The sequence below is a fragment of the Pteronotus mesoamericanus genome, unplaced genomic scaffold (genome assembly GCF_021234165.1).
Source record: "Pteronotus mesoamericanus isolate MK-2021 breed Mesoamerican mustached bat unplaced genomic scaffold, CSHL_Meso_final scaffold_507, whole genome shotgun sequence".
NCBI classification, from domain to species: domain Eukaryota; kingdom Metazoa; phylum Chordata; class Mammalia; order Chiroptera; family Mormoopidae; genus Pteronotus; species Pteronotus mesoamericanus.
Genome location: NW_026555319.1, coordinates 581,447 through 604,796, shown reverse-complemented (window position 1 = coordinate 604,796; position 23,350 = coordinate 581,447). Strand labels below are relative to the sequence as shown.

At 66.9% G+C, this 23,350-nt stretch overlaps 1 protein-coding gene across 1 annotated transcript; it reads left to right on the top strand.

Annotated features, from left to right (window-relative positions):
* Positions 1-1,596: 1,596 nt before the first annotated feature.
* ULK1 (unc-51 like autophagy activating kinase 1) lies at positions 1,597-22,643 on the top strand. The gene is made up of 28 exons (XM_054594347.1): positions 1,597-2,011; positions 2,182-2,274; positions 2,354-2,395; positions 9,063-9,095; positions 9,365-9,401; positions 10,054-10,227; positions 10,308-10,381; positions 10,608-10,709; positions 11,443-11,501; positions 11,594-11,676; positions 11,947-11,997; positions 12,178-12,266; positions 12,385-12,535; positions 13,244-13,304; positions 13,443-13,532; positions 13,821-13,946; positions 17,059-17,207; positions 17,338-17,424; positions 17,809-18,077; positions 18,510-18,691; positions 18,884-18,993; positions 19,098-19,241; positions 19,414-19,607; positions 19,744-19,916; positions 20,016-20,134; positions 20,296-20,453; positions 20,919-21,054; positions 21,131-22,643. Exons 1-28 carry the CDS (start codon positions 1,901-1,903, stop codon positions 21,181-21,183), a joined length of 3,150 nt encoding a protein of 1,049 aa, XP_054450322.1. The 5' UTR covers positions 1,597-1,900; the 3' UTR covers positions 21,184-22,643.
* Positions 22,644-23,350: the final 707 nt, after the last annotated feature.

Below are 23,350 nucleotides of genomic sequence, written 5' to 3'. Positions count from 1 at the left end.
AAGGGACAGCGAGGGCATGTGGCTAACCCCGTGGCATGGCAGACCCCCTCCTGGGAACGCAGGGAGGCGGGCCTGGAGGCCCTCGTCCCTTCCAGCGCCGATGGCCGCTGGCCCCGGTGCAGAGGAGGAGGGACGGGGCTGGTGCCGCAGCCGGGCAGCCGGTCCCGAGGCTGGCCACTGCTCAGGGCTGTTGCTGCAGGCTGGAGGCGGCAGGCCCGCTGAGAATTCCGCATTCGCAAAGGCGGTGCTCGGCCGTGACCAGAACAACTCACGCCGGTTCTCAGGCTGTGCAGCGACGGGGACTGGCCCTTCCAAAGCGGCTTCCTGTGGGGGCAGCTCCGGCTTCTCCGGCTGGCTGTGAGTGGGGGCACATTGACTCGCTTCTCTGGCCTCAGTCTTCACACCTGTGAAGTGGGGACACAACAGCGAGCACTTCGCTGGATAAATAACACGTGGCGGACGGTGGCAATAGGTTCGCTGTTACCCCCTACACTATTATGCATATATAGTGTAGCACGGCGTATCACGTATGCAAATACGCGGGTAATACCATGTACACGTGTAGGTATTGTATACACACCTCCCTCAAGTGACTTTTAGTTTTACTTATTTCAGTTTATTGAGTGACACGGGTTAATAAAATCACACAGGTTTCAAGTGTACGATTCTCTCCTATGTCGTCTGTATGTGGTCCTACGTGTTCACCATCCCAAGCCAAGTCTCCTTCCGCCACTATTCAGCCCGCTTCACCCTATCCTACCAACCCCCCTCTCTCTGGTAGTCACCATGCTGTTGTCTATAATGGAGTCACTTTCTAAATGACAAATAGCAGCCCAACTGACTGTTGTGCATCTTGCTCTCACTTAGTTATGATTTTTTTAATCCTCCCCCGAGGCCGTTTTTCCATTGCTCTTAGAGAAAAAGGAAGTGGGGAGAGAGAGAAACGTGGACTGTCGGCCTGGCAGAGGCTTCCCGACCCCACCCGACCGGCAGCCTCGCTGCGTGGGGGAGGCCGCGCCGACCGGCTGAGCCACGCCGACCGGGCCGGCATCATGGCCTTTGAAGAGCTTCCCGCCTGGGCACGCATTCATCCTACACTCTGCGTGTGAGCATCTGCTCTGTGCCATTCCGCGGGGAGGACGCACAGTGACTTAGCTCGCCTTTCTCTTTGATGGGCCTGTGGGCCATTTCCTAGGTTTTGGTGCAACGTGGCTGACAAGGTCTTACTATAAAACACAATTTTTAAATGCATAATGTCTGACGCAGCTGGTCTCTCGTTAAGAATTTATTCTCTTTAGTCCCCGGCCCTGGGATCCCCATGCCATGACCCAGGTATTACGGTGCCGAACGCGCAACCCCGAAGAGACGCGCATCCCCCAAAGGTCGCTGGGCCCAGCTCCTCCCTTGCACCCGGGCGCGCCCGCTGCTGGCCCCGCCCCCGCCAACTGAGCCCGCCCCCGGCCAGGCCCCGCCCCCAGGTCTGTGTCAGTGGGCCCCGCCACCCAGTAAGCGCACGGTCGCGCGCCAGGCCCCGCCCTAAGGCCCCGCCCTGTCACACAAGGTCTCGCTTCAAAGCCCCACCCCCACCCTGTCCCCTCGACGAGTAGTGCGCGTGCGCCGGGCGTCTCAGGCTCTGGGGCCCTGCGGCCGCGGCTCTTTTGTTTCCCTGCCGGGGCCGGGGCCGGAGCCAGAGTCAGAATCCCTATCGGAACCGAGTCAGAGCCCCAGTCAGAACCGGGTCGGAAACCGAGTCAGAACCGAGTCGGGGAGGAGTGGGATCCGTATCAGCGGCCGGGCTGGGAGCGGGCCCGGCCTGCCCGATGGCGCGCGCCCCCAGCCCGCTGCCCCCCGCCCGCGCCGCCGCCTGAGCCCGGCCCGCCCGGCCCGCCCGGCCCGCGCCATGGAGCCCGGCCGCGGCGGCCTGGAGATCGTGGGCAAGTTCGAGTTCTCGCGCAAGGACCTGATCGGGCACGGCGCCTTCGCGGTGGTCTTCAAGGGGCGCCACCGAGAGGTGAGGGCGGCGGGCACCCCTCGCCTGGGCTCCCAGCCGCACGCTCCGGGGACCCCGTCATCCCCACGCCCTGGGGACCCGCACTGCCGGGGCTCGCCCGGTGTTTTCGTGGACTAGGGGCGGCCTTAGAGGGTTCCTGGCTTCTGAGAAACATTTCGCTGGGTTTTCAGAAGCACGACCTGGAGGTCGCGGTCAAGTGCATTAACAAGAAGAACCTCGCCAAGTCCCAGACGCTGCTGGGGAAGGAAATCAAGATCCTCAAGGTGAGCGGGCACTGGCCGCAGGAGGGGAGAGGTGGTGGGGGAGCCGCCTGCTCACAGGAAACTTGGGTTTCTGTCCTAGGAACTGAAACATGAAAACATCGTGGCTCTGTACGACTTCCAGGTAAGGCTTGGGCTCTGGCTGCGCCGTAGTCGCCGCGGGGAGGGAGTGCGTGACAGCCTCAGGTCTGGGGGTCGGGGCCGGCCCAGGGCAGCCACGCGCTGGACACCCTGTGCAGTGATGGATGGCTCTCGGCTAGCGGGTTGTGTCCAGGGAAGGAGCTGGGCTGCTGCGCCTGGCCCGACGGGAACCTGGAGACCCTGCCGTCAGCCCCGCTTCCGCCGGGCTTGCTGGCGGACTGCCCACCTTCCCAGGCTGCCTGACCAGGGAGGGGGGGCGGCGGCGGCAGCCTCGGATCACGGTTACTCTGGCCAAGTGAGGCCTGGCTGTAGCTCGGCCTGACCCGCTGGCCCTGACCAGAAGCCCTGTCACCAGCCGGGGCCCAGGGTAATCCTGCCGGCCTGGCCCACCTGTCTGGGCAGGCCTGTTGTTTGTTGACATTACTCAAGGGCCAGGCATTGGCCAGTCACTCCCTGCGTCAGACTGGGGGAGGGGAGGGGCCACCGGAGATTCCTGCTCGCTGGCGCGCGGGCTATGGGGCCGGCCAGCGCTGGCGGGAGGTGGTTGCCTGTTTGATGAGTCCCCTGCAGGCCTAGGTGGCCCTGAAGGCCACAGCCAGGCTCCCCCGTGGCCACCGGGGCCTGGCGGTGGGGCCCCGCCTCGGCGGGGGCACAGGACCCTAGACGTCTGGTTTGGGGACCTGGGAACCTGAGGCGGCAGTTCTGCGGGCCAAAGTGCTGACTAATGGTTTTGAAACCTGTTTACGGAGCCACGGGACCAGCCCCTGGCCGAGGGGAAGTTCCCGGCCCGGCTGTCTGTGTTTTGGAGGCCTCCTGCCTCCTCCCCTGTTCTCTCCTCCCCCTGCAAAGCTGGGCGGTGGCCTTGGGGGCTGTGGCATGGCTTGAGGTGACATGGGGAGGGCTCAGGCCTAGCAGGACACTGGGTACCCGGCAGCCCACCATCGAGACGCTGTGTCCCGGGGCCAGGAAAGCGGCCCCTTCCCCCACCTCTGCCTGCTCCTTCTCTGTCCCTCCCCCCCTTCCCTGTCCCACTGGGCCACACACCTGGCCGTGGGCAGTGCTGCTTCCTCCCCGGTGGCAGCACTGCGGCTTCCCCCACAGGAAGTGCTTGGTGGCCAGCAGGGCCTCTCCCCTCTGCCATCGGGTGGTCCCCTGCCTCCTGGACCCGTCTTGGACCCAGGAAAAAAAACAGTCATCTTTTAAAAGTAGTAATAAGTGATTTGGCTTAAAAACAAACAAAGCAGCTTTTCCCAGGATGTGGGAAAAGGCGACTCCCGCGCCTGTCCTGGTGGCACCCCTGGGGTGACTGCGTCCCGCTGCCGTTCCCGGGCCTGCGCCGGGCAGCGGGGCACACGCCCTGTCCCCACCGCACTGCCACCTCCGTTCTGCATTTGGGAGGGGCTGTCCGTCGCCCCACGTGACCCCGTCCATCCACAGGTGATAAATGACGCCCCTCTCCTCCCAAGAAAATCACCCCCAATTCCTTTGGAGGGGTTGACGCCTGTAAACCCAGCAGTTCAGCGCCCAGACCCAGTCCACGTCCTGGCCGCGCCGCGTAGACTGGCCGCGTGTCCTTGAGCAGGTGTCCCAGCCGCTCGGTGCCTCTGTCGCTTCCTCTGGGACAGAGACCATGGATGCGTGTGGCTGGCAGTGGTTGCAGTGAACACTGCTGCGTGTGAGCTGTCGCTACGGCTGCGGCTGCAGCTCTGTGGTGGCCCAGCGCCTCTGGCCCCGTAGCTGACCTCGCCAGTCCCCCGCCAGCGGGACCCGAGGGGGCTCCGGCACATCAGTGGAGTGGCCGCAACCGTCCTTGCACTTGCGGGTGCCACACGTGTACCTGCAGAGTGGATTCGTGGAAGTGGATTTTCTGGGTGAGAGGGACGTGTGCTTTTAGTTGGGGACACTTGCCCAATTGGGGTCCACAGAGGCGAGACTGCGGACACACAGCAGCGCCGCCTGTGGGAGGGCTTGTCTCCCCGCGTCCCTGCCGGCTCGGCCCCTCTGAGAAGTGGACGTGGCATCTCTCGGGCTCATTTTCACGTGTCCTGGGAGGCCTGGCGTCTCGCGGTTGCGTGAACGTCAGCGCTACCGCCTGCCCGGCGACCCCGCCCACTGAGGCCGGCAGGGCCCTGAGCCTGGCTCCCCACTTACTCAGCTGTGTGACTGGGGACAAGCCCCTTGGTGCTTCAGTGTCGCCTGTGGGGTGGCAGACGCCGAGTAGACGCCCACCGTGGGGAGTGGTTGTGGCGCCCACCGAGGTCGCTGTGCTCAGCGCTGGGACCCCCGCCCGCCGTCTGTGGTGAGTGCCGCGTGAGCGCCTCGCGCGTGTGGGGGCTGTTTGTGTGTTGAGGAAAGCCCCTCTGCTGTGGACGGCAAGCGGCCCCCCAGGTCGCGTTTCGCCTGTTAAGGTTGTTTTGTCTTGCTGGCCTCGTGAGATAGGGAGGTTTGTCAGGCCGATGTGGCCTGGGGGGCCGGAGCTGGAGACCTCGGCCTTCTCCTGAGCGCAGCGCATGGCCGCGGCCCACGTGCTGGGCAGGGCCTTCCAGCTCCGGCCCAGGGAGCGCGGCCGTCGCCGGGTATGGGGCTGCGCAGCCACGACCAGCCCTGCCCTGGGCGGAGGGGCGATGGCCGTGGGCCTGGCCCGCAGGGAACCCTCGACTCCGGAGGCCAGCACGCCGTCCGCCTGGTGGCAGGGGCCACTTGTCCCGTCCCCGCCGGCAGGCAGAGCCCACTGCGCTTGCGAGCAGCGGCCGGTTGAGACCTGGGTTGAGGGGCGAGCCCTCTGGGGCCTTGGGCACAGCGCTGACCCGCGGACCCCTGGCTGGCTCCCGGCGATGGGGTGTCGTGACTGAGGTCGGCCCGAGAGGGTGGGACGCGAGCAGCGCCGAAGGCCCGAGGCACCAGGTTCTGGGGCAGGGGCCTGGGAGTGGCCCAGGGTCCTGGCGGTTCTGGACATCGCCTGCAAGGTTGTGTTATTGTTCCAGCTCTTTCTTCCGACTTAAAACTTTGAGGTAAAACGCGTAGCAGACAAGGCAGCGCACGGAGGGCCCAGTGCCCGGTGAAGCGGCCCCTGCGCCCCTCCGGCCGCGGTGAGAACCGGAGCGTCCTTGGCCCCGAGCTCCTGCCCTCCAGGGGTCCTGGCTCGTCGGCCCCACTAGGGCCCCGGGCGCCGAGGGCGTGTTGCTCTCAGCGGTGCGGGGAAGCCCGGTCGCGGGCGTCCCTGGGTGCTGCCCAGGACAGAGCCGCTGCGAGCGTCTGCGTCGCGTCCACGGCCTTGTGGGGGCACGTCCTGGGCCGGGGGCCTTGCAGGAAGCTGTGGGCTGTGTTCCCTGAGCAGCCGCACCAGCTCACGCCTGGCTCTGTGGAAGGGCGCCTGCTTCTCCAGGGCGCGGGGGGAAGGCCGGAGGGGGCCGGCCGGGCCGCCAGGCCCCGGGGGCCGCGGGCGCCCTGACTGCCGAAGGGACTCCCTGAGGAAGGCCACGGCCCGTCCCCCTCAGGGTGGGCCAGCATCTGTTCCCTCGGGAGCCGTCAGGGGCAGCTCTGCGGCTGCTGGCCTGGGGCCTTCGCCACCTTCTGGAGCCAAGACGGCCAGCTGCAAGGAGTTAACAAGGCCGGCACCTGGCTGCCCGCTGGGCCAGCCCTGGGTCGCCAGACAGTGGGCGCACCGGGGGGAGCTGGAATCCTCTGGAGCAAAGCACCTCAGTGCCCCCGCCAGGCAGCCCCGTGTGGGGGGTGGGGGGCTCTGTTCTCCCCTTCAGGCTTTGCCTCATTGGCCCTTCTTGGGGGTCGTACAGGGGACCGACCGTCAGGGCTCCGGGGCCAGCCCAGCTCTGCCCCTCCCTTGCCAGCTGTGTGACAAGGACGGCGTCGCAGGCCCCCTGGGTGCTGCATCCTCCCCGACACCGGCTGCACGGTTGCCCCGCCCCGCCGTCGGCCCAGCACGCGAGGCGGTGACCGCAGCGCCGAGGGCGGGGCCGGGGTGTCGGCAGGGTCTGGAGGGCCCATGCCTGATCTCCTCTGTGCCCCCTGCAATGGGTGGGCGAGAACTGGCCCCCCAGGAGCCACTCCCGGGAGGCGAGCCCCCCCGGGGCCTGGCCGCCATTCAAGTGTCTGCACTGCGTCCGGACCGAGCCCCGGGGCTGGCCTGGTGCCCACTCAGGCCTCACTCGGTCCCCAGGGGAGATCGCAAAAACCAAATTTAGCGCTGGTGGGGGCGGGTGGAGGTGACCTGAGGCCTGTCCAGCTTCCGGGTGGGCAGCCAGCGGGGCAGGGCAGGTCAGCTGGGGCCAGCAAGGGCATGCTGACCCCTCCCCCCGAGGCAGGGGGCCCCCTGGGAATGGGTGCAGGCCCTGCGAGGCCCCGGGTAGAAGCCGCCGCTGAGGGGTCCGGCCAGCCAGGGACGCCACCGGCCTCGTGGGTGGGTCTCGTGTTGGCCCGTGCCGGGCTTGGCACGGGCTCGGGCTGGTGAGGGCGAGGACACGCCGCAGCTGTGGCCCAGAGCGTGTCCCCTCCTGCCTGCACGGCACCCCAGGCTCCTGGACTCTGGGGCTGGCGTGTGGCCCTCGCAGACTCAGGCCACAGGCTGGGAGGTGGCCCCGGCTCGGGGGCCTGTCTGGGGCTGTGTTCTCTCCCGGGTCTCCCCAGGCCTGAAGGTGTGGTCTTGCCCCTGAGGCGCCGACCCTCCACACCCCGGACGCCCTGCAGGGCCCAGGGTGGGGGCATCTGCGGCCTCTGCTGAGTGAGTGGCTCATGGGGGCTCAGGGGCAGAGGGCAGGGAGAGGAGAGCTGGCTGGGCCCCCGCCACGCCACGTGGCCTCGGGTCTCCTGCTCGCTGCGGGGCTGGGTGGCACCAGCAGGTCTTCAGGATGGTCCCTGGGGGCGGCAAGTGTGACCCCCGTGGGGGGGCGAGGGCCTGGGCGGGGGCTTCTAGGAGCAGGGAGCCGGCAGACCTGGGGGCGGGCCCCGCGCGGGAGCCCCACAGCTCCTTGGGTGCAGAGGGGACGGTCGTCACCCTGCTGCCGGGCCCTCCTTTCTGGGAGGTTGTCCTGGGTTCCGAGGGTGCCCCGGACCTGAAGGCCATGGTGCACACCTACCGCCGGCAGCCCCGGGCGCTGCGGGCGGCCCTGCTGGTCCCGGTGCCTGGCTCCTTGTGGGGCATCGGGGTGGGTCTGGGGGTGCCTGCCTGTCCTGTCACTTTGTCGCTCGCCGCCCGCCCTGGTTGGGGGGGCAGTGTGGGGCTTTCCTGGGAAGCTGGCTGTCGGGAGCGCCGGCGAGAGCTGGGGGTGCCTCGGCCCGGGCCCCGCTGCCCTGCCCCTCTGGCCTGGGGCCCGGGCTCAGTCACACCGGGCACCCCGGCGCTCACTGCTGAGGCGTAAATGCGGGCGCCTGCTCAGCAACTCCCTGGAGGTGGCCCCGGTGACGGCGACGGCCGGCAGGGGAGCCGGGGGCCCGGGTTACACCTGGCCCTGTCTCCAGCCCCTCCCTCGGCCCTCTGCCGAATCCCCGTCTCCCTCTGACCGCCCCCCCCGCCCCCCCTCACCGCCCCGGGTTATCTCTCCCCGACAGCCGGCCTCGAGCGCTGGGCTGGCAGGCGGGGCAGGGCCCCCGGGTGCGCATGCTCTCTGCTGCCAGGCGGGGCGCCCGGCCCAGCCCCCGGGGTTTCAGCGTCCGCCCCAGCCCCCAAGCACACCCACGTCCCGGCCAGCCCCCGAGGTGTCTCCACACCGGACACACAACCCCTGCTGTTGCAGAGCGTGGGGGTGCGGGGCGGGGCGGGGGGCCAACATGTAACAGCCGCTGGGGCCCGGTGCCCCTGCTCCTGCCCATGGGTGTGGGCGGAGGCCAGGCCTGAGCTCCTGGGGCCGAGCAGGGGGCCCTGGTCCCACTGGGTGGGGAGCAGGGGCCGCGCTGGGGTCTGAGCCGGGGCAGACAGGAGGGGCCCGCCGCTGGGCGTCAGGTCAGCTCTGGCTGCCGAGAAACGTCCCCCTGTGGACCCCTTCCCGCTCCAGGGCCCCATGGGTCCTGGCCTTGGGAAGGCTTCAGGCTGCCCGCAGGCCCCACCACGGGGCGGCTGAGCTGAGGATGCTGGTGGTGCCCGAAGCCGGCCCGGCAGTGCCGACCGCCAAGGCGCCTTTGATTCTGCGGAGCCCAGCGGTCTGCACGGCCGGAGGTCAGGGCCCTCGGACCACGGCCGCGGCCCTTCTCTGTGGGTCTGGGTCTCCCACCGAGTGGCTCTGCCCGGCCGGGACGCCTCACTCAGAACAGCAAGCTGAGCTGGCCCAACCTCGGGGCCTGGGCACCCGAGGGCCGCCTGGGAGGTGCGGTCCTCACCGCAGCCCGACGCCTCTCTGGGCATCTTGGCCCCTCCCCCAGACTTGGCGGATGAGTGTGCTGATGGGCTGCTGCTCCTGTCACTCAGGTGTATGGCCCTGAAACCAAAACACGGGCGCCCCCTCGGCCCTCCAGCGTCCCGCACCCCAGCCACTGACCCTCTGGCTAAGCCCGGGCGCGCAGCCTGCCTGCGGCCCAGGGGGTGCGTTCAGGGTGCCGGCTTCCCAGGGGCCACTGGGGCGAGACAGGCTCCGCGGGGGCAGCGGGGCAGGGGCGGGGCGGGCTCCCTCACCTCTCACTGCCGCCTCTGTGTCCTGCAGGAAATGGCCAATTCCGTCTACCTGGTCATGGAGGTGAGTCCCTGCAGGCCTGGCTGGAAGGGCCGGGCGGCTGCACCTTGTCGCCGGGGCTGGGAGGGCTGCCCCGCCCATGCCACGTGTCTGTGGGCTCAGGGCTGCGGCACAGGGCGCCCCTGTAGCCGCGGCCGGTGCCTTGGGGCGGGGGAGGCCCCCGTGCCCTCCTAAGCATGGACTGCAGAGGCCCCCCGCCCCCGGAGGAGAGCAGGCGCGGGGCGGGCGCGGGGCGGGGCGGGCCCTGATGGGCCGGCGCTGGTCTCTTGCAGTACTGCAACGGCGGGGACCTGGCCGACTACCTGCACAGTGAGTGGCGCCCGCGGCCTGTGAGGTGGACCCGCGCGAACCAACGCCCTGGGCCCTGCGGTGGCAGCCGGTCCTCCCATAGCTCCAGCGCCTGCCGGGGAAGATGGAGGGGGGCCCTCTGAGTGGCCCTTGGGCCTGCGGGGTCTCCGGGGCGCCTGGGTGGCTGCCTCTCCGGGTGCCGGTCTGTTCAGAGCCCCCTGGGCACCGGCAGCCTGCTCCCCGCACCGGGCTGCGCTGTAGGTGGGGGTACAGCCTTTCCGGGGCCCTGCGGCCGGGGATCAGCGTGTCCAGCCCCTGGACCCTTGAGGGTCAGGCCCTGGGCTCGTTGCAGAGCTGCAGCCCCGGGACTTGCCCTGAGCAGATGCTGAGAAGTCTCACAAGGAGACAGGAGCAGGGGGGCGGGGCGGCGGCAAGGAGCTGTCGGGAGGGGAGGTGACACAGAAGGGGTCCGAGCCGGGCGGGTGGTGTGGGGACGGCCCGGGGCGGCCTTGGGGCGGTGGACGCACGCGCCTGCGGTGCATGTGGGGGGCCCGCTGACCGCAGGCGCCCTAGGAGGGGAGCAGGTCCCCTCCCGGTGTGGGGGCCTCCAGCGGGGGGCGTGCGGTCTCCGCCCCCCAGGCGAGCCGCGCCCCTCAGCCCCGTCTCCCCACAGCCATGCGGACCCTGAGCGAGGACACGATCCGGCTGTTCCTGCAGCAGATCGCGGGCGCCATGCGGCTGCTGCACAGCAAGGGCATCATCCACCGCGACCTGAAGCCCCAGAACATCCTGCTCTCCAACCCTGGCGGGCGCCGCGCCAACCCCAACAACATCCGCGTCAAGATTGGTGAGGTTGGGGCCGCGGGCCCGCGGGCCGGGGAGCTGGGGTTGCGGCCGCCCCGCTCACACGTCTGCCCTTGCCTGCAGCCGACTTCGGCTTCGCCCGGTACCTGCAGAGCAACATGATGGCGGCCACGCTCTGTGGCTCCCCGATGTACATGGTAGGTGGGCGGCCCCCAGCCCCCCTGCCCTCCCCACGTCCACAGCGGAGCCCCTCCTGTGGCCTCGGCTGGGTGGACAGCCAGTATGCCTGTCCCATTGTTTCCCACCGCATCTGGCTGGCACCTTGCTGGTGTCTGTCCTGATTGGCTGGCACCAGGCTGGGTCAGTGCACACTCATTGTCCATTCTTGCCACGGCCCTGACCCACGTTTCCAACACCCTGCAGGCCCCCGAGGTCATCATGTCCCAGCACTATGACGGGAAGGCGGACCTGTGGAGCATCGGCACCATTGTGTACCAATGCCTGACGGGGAAGGCTCCCTTCCAGGTGCGCGGGCCCCAGGTCGGAATGGTCTGGCTGCCCTAATGGCGTGTCCCCCGCCCCCCACCCCCGGCCCCAGCGCGAGGTGGCCTCCCAGCGGCACCCTCTGCAGTCACTTCAGGGCCGAGGCCTGAGTGTCTGCCGGTTCTGGGGGCACCGTGTGTCTGTGTGTGCCCGAACCCGGTTCATGACCCCTCCTGTCCGTTCCAATAGCAGTGTGACCCGCTGAGGGTGTCAGAACCCCGGCTCGGCTGCACCCCACGTTTGGAAGGCAGCAGCCTGCCCTGCGGTGGGGGGATGCAGCCCTGTAGGCCTGGGCATCCTGTGGGGACCGCGGGGACCACCGGGCGGCCCTGGGCTCAGCTGCCCGCCGGCCTGGCGCAGCCTGGTGTTCCCCGCTGGCCCTGCGGGTCCAGCGGCCTGGCAGGGTGGGCGCTGTCCCTGTGCTGGGCCGCGCTCAGGGAGGGAACAAAGGAATGACATGCACGTGCTGGTCCTCCCTGGGGCGGGGGCGCAGGTGACACCCTGATTTCAAGAAGCGAACCGCCGATCGCACCGATGCCTGGGGTCCCCCAAGCCCGGCCACCTCCGCAGATGGAAGGCGGCCGTGTGGCTGTCCTCCTTGGGTCCCCACACTCCCTGGCCCAACGCGGGGAGGGCCGGCCAGCGGGGAGGGCACAGGCGCTGGCCGAGCCGCCGCCCGGCCCCCCAGGCCCTCACCCTGCTGTCGCCCCGCCAGGCCAGCAGCCCGCAGGACCTCCGCCTCTTCTACGAGAAGAACAAGACCCTGGTGCCCACGTGAGTCCCCGCCCCTGGCCGCGGCCCGGCCCCGCCCCCCGCCCCCCGCCGAGCCCCTGGCCGGGCTGACCGGCCGTGCCCTGCCCACGCAGCATCCCCCGGGAGACCTCGGCCCCTCTGAGACAGCTGCTGCTGGCGCTGCTGCAGCGCAACCACAAGGACCGGATGGACTTCGGTGAGTGCAGCCCCCGCGCCCCCACTGCAGGGCAGCCGGCGGCCCCTTCGCCGCCGCGCAGGCTGGGGGACGCGGGTTGCAGTGGGGGCTCTGCCGAGGGAACCACGTCGGGCGGGCGGGCGGGCAGGAGCCTGGCGCTGTCTCTGTGCCTGGGGTGATGCGGCTGGGACGGGCGCCAGGGCCACCGGGGGCTCGGTGTGGGGGTCGCCGTTGCCCCAGAAACCCCCGGGTCGGGGTCCTGGGGCCTCCCTGACCGTTCGCCTCCCGCAGATGAGTTTTTCCGCCACCCCTTCCTCGACGCCAGCGCCTCCATGAAGAAGTGTGAGTCCCGAGCGCCCCCGGCCCCCCGCCCTCCATGCCCCAACCCCGTGGGCCGCTGCCCCCGCCCAGGAGGTCGGTGTCCGGGTCCTCCGCTCCCTCCAGCCTGGGTGCAGCCGGTGGGGGGGCAGGCCGTGGGCGGGGGCGGCGGGCGGGGCGTGGTGCTGACTGCCCGCCCCGCAGCGCCCCCGGTGCCTGTGCCCTCCTACCCGAGCTCCGGCTCCGGCAGCAGCTCCAGCAGCAGCTCCGCCTCGCACCTGGCCTCCCCGCCGGTGAGTGTCCTGGGCCCAGGCCTGGCCGGGGCGGCGTCTCCAAAGCGAAGGGGCGGCGCACCCCGGGGAGAGGAGTGGGCAGGACCCCTGGCCTCAGTGGCCCCCTCTCCGCCCTCAGTCCCTGGGGGAGATGCAGCAGCTGCAGAAGACGCTGACCTCGCCAGCCGACGCCGCCGGCTTCCTGCAGGGCTCCCGGGACTCAGGTGGCAGCAGCAAGGACTCGTCCTGTGACACTGATGACTTCGTCATGGTCCCCGCCCAGTTTCCAGGTTGGGCCCCTGCCATGTGGGGGGGTAGCATGGCCGACATGTCAGAGGGGCTCTGTGCACGTGGCCACAGACCCGCCCCACCTGCGGGCCCTGCGTGGTTCTCCCAGGGGGCTTCCGGGAGCTAGCCCGCCCGGCCGGCTTGGCGACAGGGGCAGAGCCACGTCCTGCCCGTAGTCAGTGAGGGGTCGGAGGGCCCTGCCTGACCCTCTGTGCTGCCTCTGCTTTCTTCTCCCCAGCACCCACGTCGCCTTCCGTCACTTGCGCATCCGAGCGCCTGCTCTGACCTCTGGGGTGGGCCTGGCCCCCCACGGTCCTGCCCCGGGGTCCTTTGTCCCTCTCGCGGCCCTGGGTGCGGGCACTTCCCGGGCTGGGCCGGGTCGGAGTGCCCTGGGTGTCCCTGGGGGCGGCGGCGGCCCACGCGGAGCCTGGGGCTGGGCGGGGCGGGCAGCAGGAAGGTGGGCGGCTGTGGGGCCTGGGTCCCGCCCCCGGCACGGCCAGGCGGGGATCCCGGAACCTCAAGAGCCCTGCTGTCCCGGCGGCAGCGGGAGTCCCCCGGAGGAGCGACAGGCTGGGCCCAGCACGGGGGCGCCCCGGGCCCCCAGGAGGAGGCTGCCCCGCCCTCGTCTCCCGCGGAAGCACGTGCGGGCCCTCGGGGCGCCCGGTGGGGGAGGCGGCCCGGACCCAGCCTTGCCTGTCTCCTGTCCCCAGGTGACCTGGTGGCCGAGGCGGCCGCTGGCAAGCCCTCAGCGGACAGCCTGATGTGCAGCGGGTAAGCCCTGCTCCGCCGCCTCGCGGGGAGGGCGGGCCAGGCCGCCTGGGGAGGCCCCGGCGGCCGGCTCAAGCAGGGGTCTCGGACGGGGCCGGGCCCGGGCAGGCACCTGACCGCCCGCCCGCCCTGCCCTGCCAGGAGCTCGCTGGCGGCCTCAGCCGGCCTGGAGAGCCGCGGCCGGACCCCGTCCCCGTCCCCGCCCCGCAGCGGCTCCCCCAGCCCCTCGGGGTGAGTAGGTCGGGGCCGGCCATGCGTCCCCAGCTCCTGGGGGTGGGTCAGCAGAAGGGACTGTGGAGAAAGGGTGCAATCCAAGCGGGGGGAGCGGCAGCAGCACCCCTGGGCCCACGGGCCGGGCCGGCAGCAGCCCCTAGCGCCCGCCGAGCCTGCCGGCCGCTCCCGCCTTCTGCCGTGAGTCCCGTGGCCGGTCCCAACCAGAGCAGATGCCAAGGGGTGGTGGGGCTTCGAGAGGCCCCGACGCCCACCGCCTGTGACCCCGCCCTGTCCGTCTGCCCACAGCCGGGCTGGCCCCTTCTCCAGCAGCAGGTGCGGGGCATCTGTGCCCATCCCAGTGCCCACGCAGGTGCAGAACTACCAGCGCATCGAGCAGAACCTGCAGTCGCCCACCCAGTACCAGACCCCACGGTGCGTACGGGGCCTGGGGCCAGGCGTGGGCCGCGGCGAGAACCTGAGAGGTGCCGGCGGCCCGCGCGCACAGCTGTGTGGGCTGGGTGTGGCTAAGGCAGGCTGGTGTCTGGGTGTGTGACAGCTGCCTGCTAGGTGTCTGCAAAGCGGGGGTGTCCAACCTGCGGCCCGCGGGCGCATGCAGCCCAGGGCGGCTGTGAATGCGGCCCAACACTAAATCGTAAATTTACTTAAAACATGAGGAGGTTTTTTTTTTTTTTTTTTTGTGATTGTGCATCGCAATGTCATGTAAAGTAAATGCACGTACATGCTCTCTCGCTATTTGTACACACGCCTGACTTCAGTTTTACAGCCGTGTGCAGCTTCCAGTGTGTTCTCCTCCCAGTGCAGACAGTAGAGTTGACACCAGCAGACGTTACGTGGGCTCATGGTGACGTAGCGAGGCAGCGGCTGTCAGTAATATCTCAGCCTACCATTGCAACGCTAGGCGTGTAATGTTACTTAGACGTCAGGTAAGCGCTCGTATCTCCTTGGCGCTTCTATTCCTCAGCGGCGCCTCGCACATCGCCCACCATGCTTTGCCGTTGGCCCTGCGCCTCGGCGACCTCAGCGGCCGTCGGCTGTGAAAGGGCCCAAGCCTTGCTTTCTATTTTCCTGTCAATCAATTCTCATAATAAAAATAAATAAATTCCTTCGTCTATTATTTTTTTAATCCCAGCGTGGCTTCTACAACATCTCAAAAGGTAAAAGAACCCCCTAAAAAGGAAAATTACGGACGAAGGAAGATCGTTTGATGGAAAGTGGACAGATGACTCCTTTTTGTTGAAGCAGACAGTGAGGCACTTGCTTCAGTTGTAGGGAATTTGTGCGGGTTTTCAGAGGCTATGGTTTGAAAAGCCATCAGATGCAAAAACATGCTGCCACGTTCACTGAGCACGGACTGTGTCGTAAGGACAGAAGAGCGGGACTGAGAAAAAAGTCTTTTCCTCAACAAAAATTTTTTCAGAAAGTTACAACTTGGTGTGGATTCCATTGTAAAAGCTAGTTACGTGGTAACATATTTAATAGCAAAAAAGTCAAAACCATTTACTGATGGCGAGTTTATTAAGCAGTGTACTGCTATAATTCGCCCTCAAAATGGGGGGCTATTTCTAAAGTCAGTTTGTCTCACCAGACCAGCCAGGCGAGTTGAAGAAACTGGAAAATCTGTTGAGAGACGTTTGGAAGGTAAAGCTGCTGATTTTAAGTTTCGTGCTCTGGCGACGGACGTAGCCCTGACGCTACAGACACGGCTCAACTTGCCGTTTTCATGAGAGGCGTTCGTGACGAGTGCAGTGTCGCTGGAGACATGGCGTCTGTCATGCCACTAAAAGATACAACTAAATCACAAGATTCATACGGAGCAGTAAAAAATATGTTAAAGCAATTTTCTTTGTCCGTTGTTAGCGCATCTGGTGTAGTCACCGATGGCGCCCCGGTGATGTAGGTAAAAGACGGGCTTATAAAGCCAATGGAAGACGAAACAATTGCCGCCCAAAGTGTCATTGAGATAGTGTCATTGCGGTAAGTGTCATTGCATAGTAGTACCTCAAGAAAACTGACGCACAACATTTAAAAAAATGGATAACGTCACGCAAATCATCAGCAAGACCGAATGCCTGGAGCCACAGGCGGAACCATCGGCCGTCCCGGGAACCCCTTCGAAGCCCCGGGGCTGACTAGGGCGATGCCATTCGCTTTTCGGAAGTGAGAGCCACGCTGAGGCCAGATGTTGGCGAGACTTTATGATTTGTGACATTATCATGTCGTTTATGGCATCAAAAAATACGTTTGTGCCAGAACTTGATGAAAACTGGCTTACAGATTCAGCACTTCCAGTGGATTTAGCCACTCATTTAGACACGTACACATACGTCTTCAAGGTGAAAACCAACTTGCCGACACCACCTTTCAAACTGTGACGGTGCTCCAGATGAGACTGAAGTTAACGGCGAGCTCAAGTCCAGGCAGACAGTCGTAGGCATTCCAACATGTTGGCCAAACACAGTCCTATGAACAGGGAAAAGTACGCGGCCTCGCTTTTCGATTTGATACAAGAACTTGAAAACTTTTCAAGGTTTCCAGGAAAATAATCAATATCTCACTGTATTTGCGACTGCATTTCCAGTTGACATAAGTACGTTACCTCCCCGTGTTCAAATGGAATGCGTAGAGCTGCAGTCTGACGTTCGACCTAAAGGGAAGCTTGGCCGTGTTTCTCGACTGGACTTCACTCGGTCCCTCATTCACAGCCACTCCTCACTGCCCTGTGGTCGCGTCTGCATTTGCAAGCAACGATTTTCAAGAATGAAACACCTTGAGAGTAAAATTAGAACCAAAATATCTGATGAGCACCTTGAGAACTCACTGAGAATTGCAACTACTTCTACCAAACCGGATACTGATGCACGAGTTTCTCAAATACAATGTCAAGCATCCCACTAGTTTTACGTTGCCCGCTTTTAGAATTAAAAAGAAAAGAACACTTGAAAAAAACCAGTGATGGCTTATTACTTAGACTGCGCATTTTCTGTGTTGATGATCACACACTTGCGACCTGTGCGATGATTTTAAAGATCATCGAAAGGGCCGCTGCGTGATTGGGGCTGTTACACAAGGACTTTTTGACTCATCTGTGGTGGTGGATGTCACGGAAGTTATACATGGGCCTTTTTTTGCCTGTCAGTTTTTGTTAGTGTTTGTGTACTTAACGTAGGCCCAGAGCAACCCCTCCTCTTCCACTGTGGCTGGAGACGCCGGCAGGTCGGACACCCCTGTGCTCGGCTTGCGAGAGCTGTCCGCTAGATGTCAGTAAAGGATCTTGAGTTTAAAAACCCCCGTTGATTGTGGCACATTTCAACAGAAGTAACGAGAGGGGAAGAAGGCACCGTTTTTGTAATTCAAGGAGGCCTGTGGGCTCCTGGTGGTGCCGGTAGACACCTCGACCCCGGGCCGTGGGTGCCCCGAGGCACTGGGACTCCCAGCCTGGCAGCTGTCCTCCAGCTAGGAGGGGGCGGGGCCGAGCCATCTGGCGGGCCCTGACCTCACTTCCTGGCTCTGCTTGTGTCCCCAGATCCTCCGCTATCCGCAGGTCGGTCAGCACCAGCCCCCTGGGCTTTGCCCGGGCCAGCCCGTCGCCCCCGTCCCACGCCGAGCACGGAGCCGCCCTGGCCAGGAAGCTCTCCCTGGGCGGGGGCCGGCCCTACACGCCATCTCCCCAAGGTGAGTCCTTGCCCCGCTGGTGGGAGCAGCCTCCGAACCGGGATGGACCTGGGCGTGTCTGCGTGGGTGGGCTGGTGCGGGGCGTGACCCCTCCACCAGGCACTGACCATGGCGACTCTTTTTCTCCAAGTGGGAACCATCCCCGAGCGCCTGGGCTGGAGTGGGGTGCCCTCCCCGCAAGGAGCCGAGATGCGGGGCAGCAGGTCCCCCCGCCCGGGTAGGTGTGGCGCCAGCCCCACGCGTGATCGTGGACCTGCCGCGGGGCGGGGAGCCCAGTCCCATGCTCGCTCGCTCGGGGTGGCTGTCCTGCTCCCAAAGCCCTTGTCCCTTCCAGGAGAAGGAGGGTAGGGAGGGGGACAGCTGTGGGGCTGCAGCCTCCCCTCGCCTCCCCTCCTCGCTGGGTGACTTGGGGCGGGTGTCTCAGCTCCCCGATGCCTGTCTCCTCAGGTGCACGGTGGAGGGCCGCCTCTCAGGTGGCCAAGAGGGTGAAGGGCGTAGTGGGCAGACCTGGGCCTCTGCGCATGCTCCTGGGTGGCGTGTGTGGCTGGGCAGGCCCGGCAGCCCCCCACCCGCAGTGACCGGCCCTCCTGCCCCACCCCAGGCTCCTCCGCGCCCGAGCACCCTCCCCGCGCCGCCGGGCTGGGCGGCCGCCTGCACAGCGCGCCCAACCTGTCCGACGTGCACGCCGTCCGCCCCAAGCTGCCCAAGCCCCCCACGGACCCGCTGGGGGTGGTGTTCGGCCACCCGCAGGCCAGCCCCCCACAGCCGTCCCACGGGCTGCCGTCCTGCCGGCCCCTGCGCGGCTCGCCCAAGCTGCCCGACTTCCTGCAGCGGAACCCCCTGCCCCCCATCCTGGGCTCCCCTACCAAGGTAGCGGGTTCTGGACAGCGGGTGCATGTCCCCTGCTTCCCCCCCTGCCCACTTCCACGAGACACGGAGCCCCGAAATCCAGAGGCAGTGCCCACAGTGCCGAGTGCTGCGGGGGCTGTGTTCCTGGGACAGACGGGTCCCCGAAGCCGGAGCCCCTGCTCTGTGGCCCTTGGTAGAGCAAGCGTCCCAGCCCAGGCCCGCGCCCCACGGCCCCAGAGAGCCCGGGCCACCACCAGAGCACTGTTAGTCCGTCCCCTGGATGCAGCGAGATGGGACCAGAACCTGCAGCCCCCGGTGGTGTTGCCGTGGGGGTGCACGTGTGCGCGCACATGTGTGCGGCGGTGCCCTCCACACGGGGCCTGTGGCTGAGGGGAAGGGTGGGCGCGTGGGGACCCAGACCGGCGCCGTCCTCAGTGGCCCCCCGCCCCCCAGGCTGTGCCCGCGTTCGACTTCCCCAAGACCCCCAGCTCCCAGAGCCTGCTCACCCTCCTGGCCCGGCAGGGCGTGGTCGTGACGCCCCCTCGGAACCGCACGCTGCCGGACCTCTCGGAGGCCGGCCCCGTCCAGGGCCCTGGCCTGCGGCCCGCGGAGGACGCCAAGGGCCCCTTCGGCAGGTGAGCGGGCGGCCCCCACGTGCTGTCGGCCACCCCGTCCCTCTGCCGCCCCTTCTGAGCCTCGGGCTGCTTGTCTGCTTTGGGTGACGGTGGCTGCCTGGGGGGCAGCGAGCTGGGTGAGCCTGTCGCGCGGGCAGGCCCGCCCGCCTCGGGCCCCGGGCGGCTCACGGCGCCCCCGACCTCGCCCTGCAGGTCCCTCAGCACCGGCCGCCTCACTGACCTGCTCCTGAAGGCTGCGTTTGGGACACAGGCCCCGGACTCCGGCAGCTCCGACAGCCTGCACGAGAAGCCCATGGAAATTGGTGCGCGGGCCGTGGGGTGGGGGGCGTGGGGTATGGGACGGTCAGCGGGGTGCTGGGTGCGCCCTGCGGGGAGAAGGCCTGAGCACCTCCTCTCGCCCTCACAGCGCCCTCTGCTGGCGTCGGAGGGAACCTGCAGCCCGGTGCCCGTGCCGGGGGCGCCAGCAGTCCGTCCCCCGTGGTGTTCACTGTGGGCTCTCCCCCCAGCGGGGCCACGCCGCCCCAGGGCACCCGTGCGAGGATGTTCTCAGGTGAGGGCCGTCACAGTGCCCCTTGCAGGCAGGCCGGGAGGGGCGAGCCCTCCACTGTGGGCTCCACTGGGGGGGGGGAGCGGAGGCGGTAGGGCCAGGGTGTGGAGCCGCAGAGCCCCGGGGAGGGAGGAGAGGGCGGCGAGGGCGCGCCCTGAACCCAGGTCCCCCGCAGTGGGCTCCTCCAGCTCCCTCAGCTCCGCCGGCTCGGCCTCCGCCCGCCACCTGGCGCCCGGGGCCTGCAGCGAGGCCGCCCCCGAGGCCCTGGCCCCCGGCCACTGCTGCAGCTTTGCCGACACCATGGCCGCCAACCTGGAGGGTGCCGTGACCTTCGAGGCCCCCGACCTCCCCGAGGAGACGCTCATGGAGGTGAGGGGCCTGGGCGTGGCCCGAGGCAGGAAGCAGGGCGGGCCCAGGGGTTGGGCACCCCCGGGGGAGGGCGCAGAGCGGGCCTGGGGGTCGCCTGGGCCCCAGCACCCCCTGGAGCCTCCTGTCTGGCCCACAGCAAGAGCACACGGAGATCCTGCACAGCCTGCGCTTCACGCTGGTCTTTGTCCAGCACGTCCTGGAGATTGCCGCCCTGAAGGGCAGCGCCAGCGAGGCGTCCGGGGGCCCTGAGCACCAGCTGCAGGAGAGCGTGGTGGCCGACCAGATCAGCCTGCTGAGCCGCGAGTGGGGGTGGGTGTGCTGGCGGGCAGGCGGGCCGGCGGGTGGGTGCGGGGAGGTGTGGGGGGGCGGGCGCGGGACCCCATCCGCCTGACTCGCCTGCCACCCCAGCTTCGCAGAGCAGTTAGTGCTTTACCTGAAGGTGGCCGAGCTGCTGTCCGGTGCCCTGCAGGCTGCCATCGACCAGACCCGGGCCGGCAAGCTCTGCCTCTCGTCCACTGTGAAGCAGGGTGAGTGTGGGCGCCCGGGCCCAGCCCTCAGGGCGCGGGAGTCGGGGACAAGGCCCGGAGGGCAGCTGACCTCGGAGCCTCAGGGCAGCGAGCCCCGTGGGGGAGCAGCGGCGGGTCGGGCACACGGGGGGCTGGCCTCAGCCCACTGGCGCCCCCCGCAGTGGTGCGGAAGCTGAACGAGCTGTACAAGGCCAGCGTGCTGTCCTGCCAAGGCCTGAGCCTGCGCCTGCAGCGCTTCTTCCTGGACAAGCAGCGGCTCCTCGACCGCATCCAGAGCGTCACCGCCGAGAAGCTCATCTTCAGCCACGCTGTGCACACGGTGCGGCCGGGCCCAGGGCTGGGGTGGGGATGCAGCGCGGCTGGGCTTTGGGCACCGGGTGGGATGCGACACGACGCAGCCCCCCGCTGACAGACGGCCCGGGGCCCCTCCAGGCCCCGCAGGCTCCACGGCCCAGGCACATCCCCGGCCGCCTCATCCCTGAGACGCAGTTTCCCCGGCGGGTGGGGATGAGGCTTCCAGAAGGGCCTGGCCTGGGGGCCCAGCCTGCTCGTGTTCTGGGGCTGCTGAGGTTCTGGGGTCCCTCTGCCCGAAGAGAGCAGCCCGGAGGCAGTTTCTGAAATCATCGATTTGCATAGTTAAAATGCACACAGGACAGAGGTTCTAGAAGAGTCCACCCTCCCCCGGGGGTGACCCCTGACTGCTCTGGGGCTGGGGTAGCTGCTTGTGCGACCTGTGGCCCCCGCGGGCAGCTGCTCAGATGCTCCTGTGCCGCTGGCCGAGCAGGTGCAGTCGGCCGCCCTGGACGAGATGTTCCACCGCCGGGAGGACTGCGCCCAGCGCTACCACTCGGCCCTGCTGCTCATGGAGGGGCTGCAGCGGCTGCTCACGGACCAGGCAGACGTGGAGAACATCGCCAAGTGTGAGTGCCCACGCCTGCCGGGGGGGGGGCGGGGCCGGTGGCACTTGGCAGCTCTAACTGGGCCTCCTCCCTGCAGGCAAGCTGTGCATCGAGCGGAGACTCTCAGCCCTGCTGACCGGGCCCTGCTGACCGGCACCTGTGCCCGACCTCTTGGGAGCCCACCTGCTGTGCCCCAGCAGCCGGACCTTCTCCACGGACGCTGTGGGGGGCCGCCACGGACTGCTCCCCATGCTGGGGAAGGAGCCTCCCTGCCCTGCGTCTAGAGCCAGGCCGCCAGCCATGGCTGCTTCCTGGGCTCTGGCTGGCACTGGGGGGCCCGCACGGAACCCGGATCCAGGCCTGTCCCCCGGCTGCCTCCAGGGCAGGTGGGGACGTGTGATCTTCCCCCGCCCCGGCCCCCCGGCCGTCCGAGCAGGGGCCCGCTCAAGCCAAAGCCTCCAGACCGGCCTGGGGCCCGCCCAGGAAACGGCGCGGGCTCCTGGCCCCCTTCCTGCCCGAGACCACCACCCAGCTTCGTGAGTCACCGAGCACTTTACGCAGGCAGACCGGTGCCGGGACCGCCCGCCCAGGCCTGGCTGCCGTACCAGAGGCATGTGTACGGACCACACACGTATACACATGCAGAACTGGCCCGCTGTGCCTGCTGCCCAGCCCTCGGGAGACACAGCGTCTTATCTAAATGTTCTTTTGGGGACACACAGTATGACGTGCCGAGCTTTCTAAACCAGGAGCAGATGTGGCCGTCTTTCATACTTTACTCATAAAATGTGTCTTATTTTTCTGCAGCTCTTTTTTGTTCAAAGAAGAAAACTCGTAGGTGTGTAGTTAGGACGTTCTGTTCCGGAAGGGCGGGGGCCCGTGGCAGGCGGGTGCACCTGCGGAGCTGGCTGTCCTGCTGCCCCTCCCTGTCGGGGTCGGGAGGCCCCTGCCGTGCAGGCGGCAGGCAGGTGAGGGGGCGTGCTTTGTGCAAAAACCTCCGCCACCTTCCTAGTAGGTTTTGATGTCAAATCCCTCCTCACTTTCCCCCCACCAGGTCCTGGGCCCCATCAGAGGGGTCCGAGGGCTCAGGGAGGCCCAACTCCCTGGCTCCAGGGGGCTTCTCCGGCCTGCCCTGCTCTGCCCCGCTCCCCCACCCCCACCCGAGGCCCCGCCCTGGGAGTGCAGAGGTCGCCTGGCGAGCCCAGGCGCCTGGCCAGGGGTTTAAGGTCTGCACCACAGATGAGGTCAGAGACCTTTGTGTGTTTCTTTGCAATACTTGAATATCACCCTGTGCTTGGACCTAGGAGCAGCCCAGTGACTTCATTTCCTCATCACCAGTGACGTTAATTGTTTCTTGCTGCGCAGGACATGTTTCTATTTATTGCTTTATGGTCGGCTGGACTCCAGGGCTGCCAGGAGGCTGGCTCCACGGGAGGGGCCTCCCTCCCAGTCCCTCATTGGTGGCACCAAGTGTGTCCCGTTTGCCGCCAGCCAACCCTGCTCTCCACGAGAGAGCTCTTGATTCTCAATCTATTTCAAAAGGAATTTTGTGTGGTCCCCCACCCATGCCAGTTGTGTTCAATTGTGTAATATCCATTTAAGGAAATAAACTGTTGGAATTGTTGAGCTGGTGTTTGTTGCTGTCTCGGGCCTGCCACCTGCTTTCCCAGCCCCGCCCAGCCCTCCCCACGTCTCGTGTCCCGCGTCCCACAGTCCTGCAGCCGCACCGGGGTTCACTCTGCACGCAGGCTGGGCTCAGTGCGGGAACCAACCCCCGGGGCACAGCTGGGGCTTCGTGACTGTGTCCCCTGGGCCTGTCTCAGCAGGGTCTGCTCACCTGGGCCCTGGGGGACCCCGCCCTCTCTGGGTTCTCCAGGGGTTCACCTAGGAGGGGATGCGGGTTGTAGGGTGACCCCTTCCACAAGGTCAAGGGACCAGTGCCTGATGGCATGGCAGCCACGCCGATTCCGATCCTGCCTGGTTCCCCCACGTCCAGGTGCGGGCGAGCCTCTGTGTCTTCATCCCGCGTGGCGCGTGGTGCAGGTTCGCGTGCACAGGAGGAGGGGTGGCCTCCAGCCCCTCTTCATGGGCTCGATGGCCATTTCGAAATCTAAGTTGTCGGAGAAATGTCTATTCGAGTCCTTTGGCCATTTCTGAATTGGGTGGCATCGCTCGCGTCGAGTTGCAGGGTTTGCATTTTTTTCAACTACATGTTTTTGTAAGTTAAAAATAACTCATTAAATTACCAAAAAGGCTAACCGCAATGTGCAACGAAAGTTCAGGGACCGGTAGCAGCTGAGGAAGCGAGGGCGGGGCC

What these genes read in the sequence shown, in the direction of transcription:
- ULK1 (XM_054594347.1), top strand. Translation starts at nt 1,901, where the DNA reads ATGGAGCCCGGCCGCGGCGGCCTGGAGATCGTGGGCAAGTTCGAGTTC. An exon ending in CGGGGAAGGCTCCCTTCCAG is followed by an intron (nt 10,710 to 11,442) that starts GTGCGCGGGCCC and finishes TCGCCCCGCCAG; the next exon opens with GCCAGCAGCCCGCAGGACCT. An exon ending in CAGCAGGTCCCCCCGCCCGG is followed by an intron (nt 17,425 to 17,808) that starts GTAGGTGTGGCG and finishes GCCCCACCCCAG; the next exon opens with GCTCCTCCGCGCCCGAGCAC.